The sequence below is a fragment of the Somniosus microcephalus genome, chromosome 2, assembly GCF_052327205.1.
Source record: "Somniosus microcephalus isolate GS21.2 chromosome 2, FLI_Smic_1.0, whole genome shotgun sequence".
Taxonomy (NCBI): domain Eukaryota; kingdom Metazoa; phylum Chordata; class Chondrichthyes; order Squaliformes; family Somniosidae; genus Somniosus; species Somniosus microcephalus.
Window position 1 is genome coordinate 131,173,341 of NC_140988.1, and position 17,462 is coordinate 131,190,802.

Consider the following 17,462-nt stretch of genomic DNA (forward strand, 5'->3'; position numbering starts at 1 on the left):
ACCCGACTCTCTCACGAGTCTACGATTTAACAGTGAAGGGATGGCCAGCACATGGCGAACCACTGTTGCCAGCATTCTCACAAAGAAAACAACTGTCAGTGTGCCGAGGAACCTTGATGTGTGGATCCAGAGTGGTGATTCCACCCAAACTCCAGGATAAAGTTCTAAAGGAGCTTCACGAGGGGCATCTGGGTGGAGTGAAAATGAAGAACCTAGCCAGGGCGTTTGTATGGTGGCCAGGTATCGATGGAGACATCGAAGAAATGACCAAGAGCTGCCTAGGATGCCAGAAGGTCCAAAACGCTCCACCCCAAACCCCTCTACATCCATGGGAGTGGCCCTCATCTCCCTGGCAAAGGGTACACATCGACTTTGCTGGTCCATTTATGGACTCAATATTCTTCATCGCGGTTGATGCACGCTCCAAGTGGCCGGAGGTAATAAAGATGTCCTCCATCACCACGGAAAAAACCATCACAGTATTAAGGACCATATTTGCCAGGAATGGGCTGCCGGAACAGATCTGTTCTGATAATGGACCGCAATTTGTGTCCGAAGAATTCAGGAAGTTCTTAAAAAAACAATGGGGTTAAGCACTACATGTCCGCCCCATACCATCCCGCCACCAATGGATTGGCTGAAAGGTTTGTCCAGACCTTCAAGAAGGCCATAAAGGCCATGGGTAATGAAGACACAAAACTTCAGCACAAGGTGGATAACTTCTTGTTCGCATACAGGAATGCAACACATATGGTTACAAACCAAACTCCCGCCATGATGTTCTTCAATAGAAGCCTAAGATGCCGGCTGGATTTGATCAAGCCCAACATCAGAAGGGACGTGGAGAACCGGCAATTTCAAGGCATGAATGAAAGGCCAACTAGAACCTTCCAGATAGGTCAACAAGTTTTGGCCCGGGACTACCGTACCGAGAAATGGCAGCCTGGAACTATCTGCACACGACTAGGACCGCTGATGTATACCGTGGACATCGGAGAAAGCCTAATAAGGCGCCATGCTGACCAAATCATAGTCATCCGAAAAGGGACAACCTGCACCACAACTCTATACGCCTAACGATGAAGTAGAGATACCCATATCTACCTCCGATCCAGTGATACTGGAACCTGATGAACCCGACACTGGCATTCAAGCCGAATCAGCCTTGCCAAAAGAACCTACTACACCGCCAGAAACTACTACACCACCGAGGCGTTATCCGGACTGAGTCAGGAAGCCTCCAGAGAGACTGACTTATAATTAATTAACTGCAGCAATGTGTAGATTATTTTTCTTGTAACATGTAATTAATAATTACTTAAAATATTATGTACTGGTTGGCTAAAAGGGGAGGAATTGTAGTGTATGTGCCTTTAAGAGCCCCAGGTGTACTGTAATGGCCACCCGGGCTATATAAGCCTGTATATTGTGTTGTATCAGTTAGTTCCCCTCCAGACTTTATTTAGTAAACACCTATGAAACTGTCTGTGTGGAGTTTGCACATTCTCCCCGTGTTTGCGTGGGTTTCCTCCGGGTGCTCCGGTTTCCTCCCACAGTCCAAAGATGTGCGGGTTAGGTTGATTGGCTATGATAAATTGACCCTTACTGTTAGGGGGATTAAATACGTGGGGTTACGGGGATAGGGTGGGATATGTGTTGGTGTAGGGGTTACAGGGATTGGGTGGGATATGTGTCGGTGCAGGCTCGATGGGCCGAAATGGCCTCTATCTGCACTGTGGGGTTTCTGTGATTCTGTGAAACCAACTCCTGTCTTCAGTGTCTCTATCAACACACAGACACAACACCGCCCGTTCCACCCGTTGCCAGGTGGTCTCAGGCCCGGGGTGTCCCGCTCCGGCCCCTCATGGGCCAGTTGAAGGAACTCCCTCCGGTGTTGCTGGGGCACTACCCACTGTTCCTCTCTTAACAGCATGCCCTCCCTTATGGAGAGGGGGGCTGCACCGTAAGGGCCTTCTAACTTCCTGCCCTCCATCACTGCGCTGATAAGTTTTGAGGACAGGGTCCTGGGCTTGGGCCGTCTTAAGGTCCGGGGCTAACACTACCCCTGAGCTCCCTTGAGTCCCATCCCTGCCTCTAACTGCCGCCACGGGCCCGGACTCATACGGGTCCCAGAAAGTGCCTGTGTGTGCACCCTCCTTGGCCAGCATGTCGGCTTGCTGGTTGCCCTGGCTGCGGGGTTCTGTGGAGGAATGGGCTTTCACCTTATGGATGAAAACTACACCTTCCTCCCCCACAGCTGCTAGGATTTTCTCCGGCAGGGGCTTTACTGTTAAAGGGCTTCCTGTCGGCGGAGGTATACCCACGACGGGACCAGATGGCCAGGTACTCCGTACACGAGTTGCAAGTGAACATACTGTCAGACCAAATCGTATACGGGGTAGGGAAGATGTCGGGGTGTGTAACCACGTACATCACCGCGGACAGTTCAGCCTGCTGGGCACTCACGGTGTTAGGGAGCTTGATTGCCAAGGCAATGTCTGCTGTTGGGTCAAGATCCCGCAACCCGTGAGTCGTACCCCAGCGGATACCATGCTGGAACCGTCTACATAGATCTCACGGCCTGAGGGATGTATCCCGGCCCGTAAACCTATGTTCACCTCCCATACCCCTTCTATGGAACACCGATGGGCTGTTTCAGGATATACCATATTGGCCGCAAGCTTTGGCTCGCAAAGGCCCTTTACCTTCAGATCCATCTGTGAGGAGAAGGGTCCAGCGTGCAATGCGGATGCTGCTGACTGTCCCATCTTTAATCCTCCCATCCAAAAGCATCTGAGTGGGTGTGTGGTGTGCGAGGAGGGTGATGGGAGAGGTGCCTGTGAAAATTAAAGATCTTTTCACAGCCCAATGTGTGGCCAAAAGGTGCCGTTCACAGTTTGAGTAGCTCCTCTCCACATCCGTGAGGACTCTGGAGGAGTAGACCATGGGTCTCAGCCTACCATGCTGCTCTTGGAGCAGCACAGCACTCAGACTATCCCCGCTGGCTGCTACCTCCAAGAAGAACTCCTTTTTCCCATCTATCGCTCCTAGGGCTGGTGCGGTCTGCAGGTCTCCCTTTAACTTAACAAATGCCGCCTGGCATCCCTCATCCCAGGACCACTCCACCCCCTTGTGTAGGAGACTGAGCAGAGGGGCCGCTGTGGCTGCATAGTCCTCTATAAAATCCCTGCAGTACCCCGTCAATCCCAGGAACGACCTCACCCCTCTTACTGAATTGGGAATTGGTAACTCCTGGACCGCTTCCCTCCTTGCCTTATCTATTGCCCCCTCTCCTGTGCGGACAGTCAGACCCAGGAATTTAACTTCTTGCTGACTGATCTGCGCCTTCTTGGGGTTGACTTTAAACCCCTTTCTCTGCAGCAGCTCAGCCAGTAGTGGGCCATGCTCTCCGACCGAGTCGGTAAATAAGAGCAGGTCATCCACATACTGCAGTAACTGAGTGGGCTGACTGAACTCTTTTAAACTATCCTTCATGCATTGGTGGAAGATGCTGGGGCTGTTGTGGAAACCCTGTGGCAGACAGTTCCAGGTATACTGCTGTCCCTTAAAGGTGAAGGCAAACTTATATTGGTCCTCCCGTTTTAAAGGGATGGACTAGAACCCATTCGAAATGTCTAGCACCGTGAATGTGTTCTCGGATGCTGGAATACTGCTAATAAGATTAGCCACTGCTACTGTGGGGGCACACGCGGGGATATTGCTGTTAAGCACCCGATAGTCCACCGTGGCTCTCCATGAATTGTCCGGTTTCCTAACCGGCCAAAGCGGAGAATTAACATGAGTGGCTATGGGCCTCAACACTCCCTGTTTAACTAAGGAGGTGATGGCTGCCTCCATGTTGGGTTCTGCCTCCTTGGAGAAATTGTACTGCTGCTGTGGTCGGGCCATGGGGTCCCCGTCTATTTTAACCTCAAACCCTGTGATCCTCCCGCAGTCATGTTTATGGGTGGCAAACGCTGAGAGGTTTGCCTGCACGACTGCCTGCAGTGCCTCCGGGACCCCATTTACCACAAGCCCGCGGTCGTAACCTTCTTTGGGCTTCACAGTACACAAGGTCCCCTTACCCTCCTTGCCCGGGATGACCACTGCACCACCTTCCCTGTCTGTGCTAGCCCCCCAAAGGCAATGGTTGCGGAGATCCACGAGGAGCCCATGGCTCACCATGAAGTCTGCTCCTAGGATCCCCCATCCTTCCTCCGCCTCCCACCTTGCCAGGATGCACGTCCACTTAGTTTGGAGCGTGCCCAGACGGACTGAGAGGGGTCTGGAGTATACCCCCGCCTGCTCCTGACCGGTGATTCCCGATAGTGTGTATGGAACCCCGTCAGACAGAGGTGAGGTGGTGGGATTATCCGTATGGATCATGGTGCATGATGCCCCCGTATCCAATAGATAAGTCCCTGTAACCTTCTCTACATCCATCTGTACGAGCGGTCTCTTCCATTCATCGTACCGGAGATTACACAGACGGACAGGCTGCGCGGGCTCCAGTCATAGTGGGGAGGCAGAGGTGGGCGAGGGGGCTGCAGCACCACTGATCGCTGCTACCTTTCCCTGATTGGCCCTGAGGAAAGATTTTATCGCCTCCAAGACGGACTCGACTGTATCGGGAGGAGTTTCTGTCTCTGCCTTCTGAGCTGGGGCTGCGGGGACCCTGGCTTTATCATTCACAGGTGGACCGTACCTCCGTTGTCGGAGGGGGTACACTGGTCCTGGTCCCCGCCTGCCTAGTGGGACCTGCTGGCATTCTCCTACCACCCCATTGTCCACCCCTTCTTGCTGCCAGAGTTCCTCAAAACTCGTAGCTGTGGGCTGCGGTCTTGGGATCTCTAATTCCCTAGCCAACCCTTCCCTGGGTGTTGCCTGTGGGGCAGTTTTACTTAGGTTGCCAGTAAAATCTGGCTGACCTGCTTTCGGGCTGATCCGGCAAATCATCCCCTTTGCTCTTTTTAAAGCCATCTTAAGGCTTTCTACCTCTGCCCTACAGGGGCCATAATCTGCTTCCTCAAACCTTTGGTCGCAGGCCAGCTTATAAGCTGCCTTTACCTCCGTAACCTTCCCCTCCTGCTCTGTTACTTCTGAGGTGAGGCGTGCATTCTCTTCCCGCAGTCTCATCTCGTTACTCCTTGCTTCTGTAAACTGGCAATTTAGGAACTCTATCTTGTGCCTCGCATGGCTTTTGCCCTTGCTAGCTTCTTGGGTGAGGTGTGCGTTTTCCTCCTGTAGCCTCATCTCACTGTCCCTAGCCTCTGTGACTTCCTGCACAAGGCACTCTCTGCCTGGCATTTTGTGACCTCTAGTGTGAGGCGTGCATTTTCTTCCCGCACCCTCATCCCACTATCTCTGGCCTCATTCACCTCTCTTACAAGGCGTTCTACCTCCGCCTGGCATTTTTCCAACTCTGACTCCCGATTCTTGGCCTCTGTAACCTCCTCCCGCACCCTCATCTCACCCTTCTTAACCCAGCACCTAAACCATAATAGGTCAGCTTACACGCTGCCGCTAACTTCTGCAGGGCTACCCACAGACGAAAAGCAATAGTTGATGCTTTCTCCAGATCCAGACCACTTATCATATCAAAAACTGCCTCCAGTCCTGCCGCAGTTGCCAATTTGTAGGGGGGCATCTTTTACCTGGTTTATGGTAATTTACCTAGTCAAACAGCGGTTTTGAATCGCTAAACCCACCCTTCCAGTTCTGACTGGAGGAACTTATAATTAATATATTAAAACGGACAAATGATCTGGATGCGAGAAAGTCAAACTTTATTAACTAAATAAACTACACCACACGATCAATGTAAAATTGCTTAACAGGGGAAGGCAGATGGCAAAAATGAGGGATAAATGGCTACAATGTAAGTCTTACAATCTTAGCAATTTCCCTTAAATTACCACCCCTCTAACTCCTTACTAGATTGTCTTGCTGAGGAGTCAGAAACCTGCTCACCTATGGTCCAAAGAGAGAGAAGAGCTCACCTGCAGTCCAAGGAAAATAAGAGAGATGCTTCTGAGAAGCTATCTTTATATCCTGTGAGCTCCTGCTGTTTTGGCGCTGAAAAGGTCTGTGTGCAAATTCGCGCCGAAAAATTCGAATACACAAGAGAAAGGCCATGATTGGCTGATTCAAACGGGCTATTTCCCAGTGGCCAAACTGCTCCCATTGTCTGAATGGGTTTCGAATAAAGCTTGGGGTGGTTTGAATGTGTCTTCATTCTGGGGCCGAAATGTTCCCGCCCACATCCGGAGTTCATCTGGCTAAAACAAAAGGGACCCAACTGCCCTATTGTCTGAGTAATGGGTGATTCAAACCCATTCATTCCTTTTCTTAGTCTAAAAAAAAATCTCTTCCGTAGTTTAGGTGTGTCTCAATTGTGTGCTGGGCTTTGAATGGAGTTGGATTACTATGTAAACAGAAGCCCCTTTGTCCTGCGGTCACCAAAACTGCAGTCTCAAGTGGATAATCCCTTATGTCAACATCCTGAACAAACATTGCCTCTGTAGGGAAGGGAAACTCCCTTTTTTTGATTGGCAGAATCTGACTGCCACTGCTTGATCCTCCCACTTTTCACAGACATCCTGGAGCTGCTTTCTTTTGTCCTTGGCCATGCTTTTCTGACGGCCATTTTTAAACCCCTTTGCAATTTACACAGTTCAAAACTCGAGTACATTTAAAAAAAAATAATGTGCTGTTTTAAAGTGTGCGAATTTTTCCACGAAGTTCCTTGATTCTGGTGTTGTCCACGTACTGCCCATCTCAACGCAGCCTTTTGCGGTTCTGGGCACGTTTTAAAACATTGTCCAACCCAGAGACAATTTAAAATCACGCACAGCCTCCGTCCACGATGTGGATTAATATCTCCAGTATCTTCGGGGCTGAGGGATTTTTGCGAACCCCTACAGAAGGGGAGGGGTTGTTGGGGGTGATTGAGGAGTGGACCAGGGTGTCGCGGAGGGAACGGTCCCTTCGGAATGCTGGGAGGAGAGGGGAAGATGTGTTTGGTGGTGGGATCACGCTGGAGGTGGCACAAATGGCGGAGGGTGATCCGTTGAATGTAGAGACTGGTGGGGTGGAAGGTGAGGACAAGGGGAACCGTATCATGGTTCTGGGAGGGAGGGGAAGAGGTAAGAGCAGAAGTGCAGGAAATATAACAATCACGGTTGAGGACCCTGTCAACCATGGTGGAGGGGAATCCTTGGTTGAGGAAAATGGAAGACATATCGGAAGCACTGTTATGGAAGGTGGCATCGTCAGAACAAATGCGACAGACGGAGGAACTGGGAGAATGGAATAGAGTCCTTACAGGAAGCGGAATGGGAAGAAGTGTAGTTTAGGTAGCTGTGGGAGTCAGTGGACTTATAATGAATGTTTGTCAATAGCTTATCCCCAGAAATGGAGACAGAGAAGTTGAGGAAGGCAAGGGAAGAGTCTGAGATGGACCACATGAAGGCGAGGGAAGGGTGGAAATTGGAAGCAAAGTTGATGAAATTTTCCAGTTTGGGGCGAGAGTAGGAAACCGCATAGACACTGTCCATTAATCAGAAGAGATGAGGGAGGGGACCCGAGTAGGACTGGAACAAAGATTTTTCCACATATCCCATGAAAAGCTAGGATCTTGAGTTATATTTCACACTCAAAATTGGAAATTTCGTATGGGCTTTAGGTACTGTTAATGACTTTGAGAGATAACTTACAGGAGTTGTCATTTTCATCATGATCCTGTGGAACTATAATGCTGAGAGTGCACCAAGATAACCAAATAGTAAAGGATACCCCATCTAGATTAGGGATATTCATCTTCTGTTGACTTTTCTATGCATGTATGTGTGCGAGAAACCAATATCTCATGGAATTTGTGCTCCTATTGATCTTGGTCTTTAATATACTCATTACCTCGAGTGTACTATGCAACTGGGCATAAAATGTACACGCATCAGTGAGGTGCAAGGGGAGGGGGAATATTTTATATTAAAAAAAAGCAGTTTATCCAATTTAAGCTATTACATAAAATCCTGAACTAATAATTGAGATTTTTTGTGTTGCAATTCTGAGCTACAAAGTGCTATTTATGAGCCGTTTTGATGCCGAGTTTAGGTATTGCGACCAGAGACTCAGCAAAGCTAGGCGAATCACCAGCTTTTCAAGGTCCTAATCATTGGAGACTTGACACTGGAAAAATTACCTTGTTATACCAAGGACAGCTTCAGCAAGAACTGCAAATACAATGTGGGAAATAAGGGGCAGGTAAAAGATTATCATGTAAATAACTGAGAAAAGAACGATGGTTTTGATGGGTGAAAGAATATTAAAAAATGGTATTAGTATCTTGAGTAAACACTCAGAATCCACACATTTTGTATATTTAACGTAAATAACTGTGAATAAGTGTCCTCGAGAGGCAAATGAACAAATGTACTTGCATCTTGAATTTTCTTTAGGTAAATAGCAAAGTCTAACATCTTTCAAGATCAATAATGCGTATAATATTTTTATTCAGTGTCAGTTATCCGATTCATTGTTTCAGTAAACTTGGTGTATTGGAGTGAGAGGCAAGATTTCAAAAATAAAAATTAAATTCTTTTCTTTATACATTTTCTTTGTCTCTTTTATCTCTCAATCCAATTTCTCTCCTTTAGTTCACTTTCTGTACCTGATTTGACATTGAATTCAATATTCTAACTGACACTTCCTGGTTCAGACGCTGCACTGTTCATTAATAATTTTTCAATCTGGTTAAGGAGACGCACAGTTGCATACCTTGTTCAGAGGTTTCGGATGCTCTGTAGAGAGCGCTGCGCTTTTTTGATAGTTAGCTGAAAGGAACTTCAGCGCAAAAGTCTACAGGCAAGTATAGCGAATGCCTGGCGCCGTTCGCCATTGTCCGCAAAATCCAGCTCATTATATTTCTGTTAAGAGGTGTGAAGCACCGCAGGACATTTTTCGCAATAAAGTCGCTATATAAATGCAAGTTGTTGTGCATAAGATAGACCAATCTGTTTCTTGAAAATTAAATGGCTGTGTTGGCTATATACATTAGTTCACCAAATCTTCAAGGTTTTATTCCTTTGACTATTTATTGTTTGTGTGTACAGCTTTTTAATGAAAAACTCTTCAAATCATCTGGATTCAATCACCTTTTCGCTCCATGGTTTTCAGAATCTGTCTGAAATGCATGATCTGCATATATAAAGTCAAATGAGCTATTGACCACACACGGCTGACATGAAAATAAATAATTGAGTGAGACTACTTTATGCAGTGGGTGATGAATTTGTGGAATGGCAAACATAGGAAGGTACATAGTGTGGAAAAAGTTAAAGAATGTGATTGATATTTGAGAAAGTGTGTAATTAAGAGGCATTATTAGCTTTTGGGTCTGGCTAGATATACTTTCCTATGTTTCAATTAACCAGTGTTGAGATGGCACAGTTATATTATAGATCTTGACTCCCCATGTACAGCAACACAGGAAATAGACTAGTTTAGTATTCTGTAGGTTCCTTACTTTTAACCTCCTAATCATTTAAAAGTAGAAAAAGCAGATCAGCACTGATTTTTTTATTTATGACTACAATGCCTGAGTGACACTTTGTATAACTGCAACATATTACGTACACCTCTTTTGTCACCTTGGCATGAGGTGCACTAGTTTATTTTACTAGCTTGAACGAGTGTAACAAAAATTAAGCATTTTGTTTAGTCTTTGTTTTGCAGAAGTCCCTTTACAAGACATAAGGGCCTAGAAATGGGTTCCTGTTGGTGCGAACTGGGCACAAAGAATGCTCCCTGAACCGTAGGCCTGAGGCAGATTTACATGAGATCAGCGAGCTGCAGACTCCTTTTGGGCATCCCCTGGCAGCTCGCCAGCAAAGAGAATTTGAATTTTGGGCACTTCCATCTTGTAATGAGCGTGCCACCTATAATGGTTGCTTAGGTTCACTGTTTTGCGCATGATTAATGGGCACAGCACCATTAAATTTCTGGGTCAAGCAGTTTAAAAACCAGCTGCAGTTAGAATCACTTCCCAGCCTAATTCAATTGAATTGAATGAATTACAGGTGCAAATCCATCTCCAAAGGTACAACATTGTAGCCATTACTGAGACATGGATGCAAGATGGTCAGGACTGGGAACTGAATATACCAGGTTATTAGGTCTACAGGAAGGATAGGGAAACTGGTAAAACGGAAGGAGTAGCCATGATGATTAAGGATGAAATTACTTTAGTGATAAGGGAGGATATAACTGGCAGGCAGTGGAGACTTTATGGGAAGAAATTAAGAAATAGAAAATGATTTAAAACTGTAGTGGGAGTTGTGTATAAGCCCCTGGTAGCAGTTGTAAGTGGTAGAATGTGTAAATGCAGCGATTAGACCAGCATGTAGCAAAGGCAGTGGTTTTAATGGGGCATTTTAACTTCCATATAGAGTGGGATAAGCAGATGAGGTCATGTCAGAAAGGTAGCAAATTTTTTGTGTTCAGGAGTTTTCTGCAACAATATGTCCTAGAACCAATAAAGGGCAGTCCATATTAGATTTAATAATGAGCCTGATTTAATAGCCTAACGGTGAGTGAACATTTATCCAATAGCGACTATAATATGATTGAGTTCAATGTTGTGTCCGAAAGGGAGAAATGTGAAACAGCTACTAAGGTTCTAGATTTAGGTAAGGCTGACTTCAACGGAATGAAACAGAAAATGACCACAGTAAATTGGGCAAACCTGTTAATGGGTAAAATGACAAGATCAGTGGGAGGTGTTCAAAAAAGAATTTAACGTAATACAGAACCAGTTTATACCCCTAAGGGGCAAGAGCTCTACTTGCCCCCCAAAAAAGCCATGGATGACAAGAGGTAAGGGACAACATAAGACTAAAAAAAAATACAAAAATGCAAAAAAAATCACAGATCCCGGTGAATGGGAGAGATACAAAGAACAGCAAAGGGTGACAAAACAGCTAGTAAGAGCTACAAAAAAGGAGTAGAAAAGAAACTTGCAAGGGATATCAAAATCAACACATTTTTTACAATTCTATTAGGAAAATAGGGTGGTCAGGAGCAAAGTGGACCCCTTAAAAGCTGATTAAGGCAATATTGTAAATGAAAATAAGAAAATGGCGGTCATGTTAAATAATTACTTTGCATCAGTGTTTACAATAGAGGAAGAGCATAGCATGCCGGACACCTCAAGGAAACTAATTTTGAATCAGGGATGGGGACTCGCCATAATTAATATTAGCATGATTATTTTCTTCATTACTGTTAATTTGCTTAAGAGTGACAAATCCCCAGGACCAGATGGTTTCTATCCTAGGATCTTAAAGGAAGTAGGTGAGAACATTGCAGATGCCCTAACTATAATCTTCTAAAGTTCTCTTGATTCAGGAACTGTTCCTTCAGATTGGAAAATTGCACGTCACTCAGCTATTTAAGAAAAGCGAGGGAGGGAAATCAGGGAATTATAGACTGGTTAACCTAACATCTGTTGTCGGGGAAATTACTGGAGTCTATAACTAAGGGTAGAGTGACTGAACACCTTGAATATTTTCAGCTGATCAGAGAGAACCAGTATGGATTTGTAAAGGGTAGGTCATGCCTGACGAACCTGATTTAATTTTTTTTGAAGAGGTGATTAAAGTAGTGGGCAGGGAAATGTCTATTGATGTTACTTATGGACTTCCAAAAGGCATTTGATAAAGTCCCTCATAAGAGACTGTTAGCTAAAGTTGAAGCTCGTGGCATTGAGGGCAAATTATTGACCTGGGTTAGGAAATTGGCTGAGTGGCAGGAGACAGAGTAGGGATAATAGGCAGGTACTCGAATTGGCAGGATGTGACTGGTGGTGTCCCACAGGGATCTATGTTGGGGCCACAACTATTCACTGTATTTACTAATGACATAGATGATGGGATAGAGAGTCACATAGCCAAGTTTGCCGATGACAGAAAGATAGATGGCATTGTAAGCAGTGTAGATGGAAGCATAAAATTACAAAGATATTAATATGTGAGTGGGCAAGTGTGTGGTCATCGACTTTGGACCAGAAAAGGATAGATCAGAGTATTTTTTAAATGGTGAAAAACTAGAAACAGTGGAGATCCAGAGAGACATAGGGGTCCATCTACAAGATGCACTACAGCACCTTCCAAACCCAAGACCTCTACAAGGGCAGGAAGCGCATGGGAATATCACCACCTCCAAGTCTCACACCATCCTACTTGGTCAAAAACTGCCAATCCTTCATCGTCGCTGGGTTAAAATCCTGGAACACTACCTAACATTACTGGCAGTACCTTCACCACACGGACTGCAGTTGTTCAAGAAGGCAGCTCACCACCACCTTCTCGAGGGCAATTAGGCATGGGCAATAAATGCTGTCCTTGCCAGCGATGCCCACATCCCGTGAATGATTTTTGTTAAGTCAGGATAGTGTTTGACTTGGAGGGGAACTTGGAGGTGATGGTGTTCCAATGCACCTGCTGCCTTTGCCCTAGGTGGTAGAGGTCACTAGTTTAGGCGGTTCTGTCAATGAAGCCTTGGCACGTGGCTGCAGTCCATCCTGTAGATGGTACATACTGCAGTCACGGTGCACTAATGGTGGAAGAGGTGGATGTTTAAGGTGGTGGATAGGCTGCTGATTTAAACGGACTGCTTTGTTCTGGATGGTGTTGAGCTTCGAGTGTGTTTGCAGCTATACTCATCCAGGCAAGTAGAGAGCATTCCAATTACTGTCATAGCAATTAACATTATAAATGTGGACATCAAAATTAATAATGGGAAAAGTTGATGGGAAGTTCACAGATGTAAGATTTTTAATATATGTATGTAGATATATTGTTTGTCTAGTCAGTAAATTTGTTTTAAATCAAGGCTCAAATGAGTATGTAATATTTGGTTTTTTTTCTTAAGACCTGAGGGGTCCTGTGGGAGCACAGTATAAATTCTGTAACTAAATAGATTTTACCTAAAGGTTTTCTATTTATTATCCGGGACTCGCTTTCAAAAACTTACTTAGAAAGCCAGGGTAATTGAAGGTGCTTTTGAGATCGTAAGGAGCTTCGATTCACTGGGAGTAATCTAAAATACAAAAGTCAGAGCATGAAGGGCAAAAAATATTCAAACACGAGTATGCCATTTTAAAAGAAATTATGCATGAGCAGTAACATAGATTTGTTAGTTGTTTTTATACAGGTAACCATAGAATCATAGCGTTCTACAACACAGGAGGAGGCCATTTGGTCCATTGTGGCAGTCCATTCCTGCCTTTTCTGCAAATCTTTTTTTTATCAAATATGTAATCACTTCCCTTATAAAACCTGTAATGGATTCTGCTTCCACCACTTTATTTTGTTGAACATTCCATATCCTAACGTTGTGTTTAAATAAATAAATAAATAAATTGACCTGCCCCTTTTGTTCCTTAGGTGGTGATCTCAACTTTACTGTCACCAGTGAAAATATTTTTTCCCAATTTACCTCTTCAAAACTTGTCATAATTTTTAACACCTCTTATCATTTAATATATATGCCATCTCTTTATTCATTTGCACTGCTTCACATTTCTCTGCATTAAATTTCTGTCAGTCCAAATCTACCACACTGTCTGTGCTCCTGAAGTCGCTTGCATTTGACCAAGCTTTCTCTGTGTTGCCTGCAGATTTTGATAACATAATCGGCTTTATATAATCCACGTTGATTTCCTTAATCAACTTGTGTTTTTTCTAGGTAATATGTGGAGAAATGGAATCTTTGGCAGAAAAATAATATTTTATTGATTGGAACCAAGCTGGTACCACACAGTAGATTGCATATGCATATGTTCTTACGTTCACATTTTTAGAAAAAATGACACTTTTAGTATTGGGCACACAAAATTTCAGAATGACTGGAGAACATTTTCGTAACTATCCTAATTTTAGTAATGTGCTTTCAAAGCAAGCACGAGCAACCATTCCCAAGAGGCACTTTGTGACGCTCATCCCTATATTAAAGGAATTGAAATGAAAAATGTTTTATTTCCTAATGGGTAAAATAATAAGCTAAGTCTGTAGAGATGGGATTAAATTTTACATTCCCTTATTGCAGCTTTTTCAGGTTTAAGTACAAGCATTTTCAATGAATGTATACAGTAAGATGGTTACATATTTTTATTTGTGTTCCCTAGGTATTCTGGAAAGAAACCCACCAATTTGAACAATAATACAAGGCTTGTGGAATGGATGCCCCAGAATGATTTACTTGGTGAGTAAGCCACCATGGGAAGTAGGGGGATATGGGGGAGGAAGGCTTGTGTGGAGCATAAACACCAGCATGGACCTGTTGGACTGAATGGCCTGTTTCTGTGCTGTAAATATTGTATTATGTATCCATTTCCCTTTTGAAAGTTATTATTGAATCTGTTTCCCACCACCCTTTCAGGTAGTGCATTTCAGATCATCATAACTCGCTATGTAAAAATTTCTTTCCTCATGTCACGTCTGGTTCTTTTGCCATTTACCTTAAATCTGTGTCCTCTGGTTACCAAACCACCTGCCACTGGAAACAGTTTCTCCTTATTGACTATCAACAACCTTCATGATTTTGAACAGCTCTATTTAAATCTCCCCTTAACATTCTCCACTCGGCGAAGAACCCCAGTTTTTCTAGTCTCTGCACATAACTGAAGTCCTGCATCCCCGGTACCATTCTAGTAAATCTCCTCTGCACTCTCTCCAAGGTCTTGTCATCCTTCCTAAAGTGCTCTGCCCAGAATTGGGGACACTACTCCAGCTGGGACCGAACCAGTGGTTTATAAAGGTTTAGCATAACTTCCTTGCTTTTGTACTCTAATCCTCCATTTATAAAGCCAAGGGTCCCATATGCTTTTTTAACAGCCTTCTCAACTTGTCCTTCCACCTTCAAAGATTTGTGTATGTACACTCCAGGTCTCACTGTTCCAGCACCCCCTTTAAAATTGTACCATTTAGTTTATATGGCACCTCCTCATTCTCCATACCAAAATGCATCACTTCACTCTTCTCTGCGTTAAATTGGATCTGCCATGTGTCTGTCCATTTCACCAGTCTCTCTGTCCTCCTGAAGTCTGTTACTATCCTCCTCTTTACTACATTTCTGAGTTTCGAGTCTTCTGCAAACTTTGGAATTATGCCCCATATACCCAAACCCAGGTCATTAATTAATATATATCAAACAGAGCAGTGGTCCTAATACTGACCCCTGAGGGAAACCACAGTATATTTCCCTCCAGTCTGAAAAACAACTGTCGACCACTACTCTCTGCTTTCTGTTTGTTAGCCAATTTTGTGTCCACGATGCAACTGTCCCTTTAATCCCATGAGCTTCAATTTTGCCAACAAGTATATTTGGTATTTTATCAAACACCTTTTGAAAGTCCCTATACACAGTGGTTCTGGATGCATTGTTGATCCCATGAAATGCTATATGCATTCTTCTGCCCCCCTCCCTCCCCCCGCCCCACCCCCCCCCCGTCTTCCTAAACTGCACATCTTTTACAAGTTATATTGCTATGCACCAAGTATAAGGGAGATCCCAGGCTCCCTGTCCTCAGTGATGGATCTGGCTGGGGTTTGGCTTGTTGGTGGATTCCTGATGTCTGTAAAGAAGGGACAGGCCATGGGCCAGACAGCATAGATTGGGATTGGATCCCATGTCTAGCAGCACTAGGCCTGGCCCAACTATCTTTAACTGATTTATCAATGACCGTTCCTCCATCACAAGGTCAGAAGTGGGGCTGTTTGCTGATGATTGCATGTCAATTCAGTTCCATTTGCAATTCCTCAGATAATGGCAATACCATCACCGAGTCCCCCACCATCAACATCTTGACGGTTGCCATTGACTGAAAAATCAACTGGAACAGCCACATACATGCCATGACTACTACAATAGGTCATAGGTTGGGTATTCTGGAGCAAGTGGCTCACCTCCTGACTCCCTAAAGCTTTTCCACCATGTACATGTCACAAATTGGGAGTGGAGTGGAATACTCTCCATTTGCTGGGTGGGTACAGCTGCAACAACACACAAAGCTTGATACAATTCAGGACAAAGGGGTCCGCTTGATCGGCACTTCACCCACTAACCTAAACATCCACCCCCTCCACCACCAGCATACAGTGGCTACAGTATGTACTATATACAGGATGCATTGCAGCAACTCATCAAGGCTTCTTCAGCAGCACCTCCCAAATTGGCAACCTCCACCATCCAGAATGATGAGGGCAGCAAGTGAATGGGAACACCATCACCTCCAAGATCCCCTCCAAATCACACACCATCCTGACATGTATCACCGTTGCTTCTGTCATTGAGTCAAAATCCTGGAACTCCTTCGCTAACGGCATTTTAGGAGCATCTTCACCACACAGACTGCAGTGATTCAAGAAGTCCCACCACCACCATCTCAAGGGCTAATGTCACCGCTCTGGCCAAAAATATCAAGTCCAAGCCTAGGCTTTTGGGAAAACTATTTATAAAAAAAAAAGGCATTAAAAGACAAAAGACAGTGGCATTCACCTCACTGACAGCTTCCTACAGACTTTGCATGGGTTGGTCAGTGGAGATTTTCTCTAATCTGGTGTCTTTTCCAGCATGGTGCTCTCTACAGGGATCTGTGGTTTGTGTGAGCAGGTCAAGCAACAGTGAGGGTCTTCAACCAATCAGATTGAAAAATCCTCACTGAGACATAGTCCAAACCAAGAAGTATAAAGCAGGAAATATAAAGTAGATTTAAATGATGTACTGAAAGCGAAATAAAGATTCGTAAATACAGATGGGATTAAGGGAGAGAGATAAGAGATAGACAGAAAAAGTTTAAAAAAAATTAATTTTGTTAAATCTCAACATTAATTTTCCACTGAGGGAATGAGATTCCACACTTGTAAAATTATTTTTTCAGGGCCAGAGAGTTTGTTCAGTAATTATCACACCATTAAAAACTTACTCCTGAATGCACCAGCCTAACTTTTTCAGCCGTTTTTAGTGCGGAAATAATGGGCAGGTACAGCAAGTTCATGCCGTTGCAGTCATTTTAGTTCCGAGTCTATAGGCGAGGACTGCAACAGCACACCCTGGAGGAGCAGGGTACCTCTGACGGCAACTTCTGGATTGCCACGTTTAAATGTGGATGTGTGTACTCTAGAAGTTGCTGTCAGATTTCTTCCATTTATAACGCTGACCGTTGATAGTCTCACCGTTATTCTCATCGCAATTTCCAGGCCAACACAGTGAATAAATTTAATAATGTTCTTGTGCAATATGTTTTTCTTTAAACCATTATTTAGGACGTACAAATTTGTTAGATTTTAAATGGCATTTTAATTAATTTAAATAAGTAATTTTTTTTATTTCATGTGTTTGTGTACTTTAAGTGATCCCCATTCATACTTATGGGATTTCCTTATTGTTTGGGCCGGCCCACG

The 17,462-nt window shown here is 44.5% G+C and overlaps 1 protein-coding gene across 5 annotated transcripts in view; it reads left to right on the forward strand.

Moving 5' to 3' along the window:
* Window positions 1-17,462, forward strand: part of ugt8 (UDP glycosyltransferase 8) — a 221,104-nt gene that overhangs the window by 192,826 nt on the left and 10,816 nt on the right. For all 5 annotated transcript variants that reach the window (XM_085962656.1, XM_085962647.1, XM_085962639.1 and 2 more), the window contains one exon: window positions 14,186-14,262. In XM_085962656.1, the coding sequence (XP_085818782.1) occupies window positions 14,186-14,262 (77 nt within the window). The remainder of the gene's footprint in view (window positions 1-14,185; window positions 14,263-17,462) is intronic.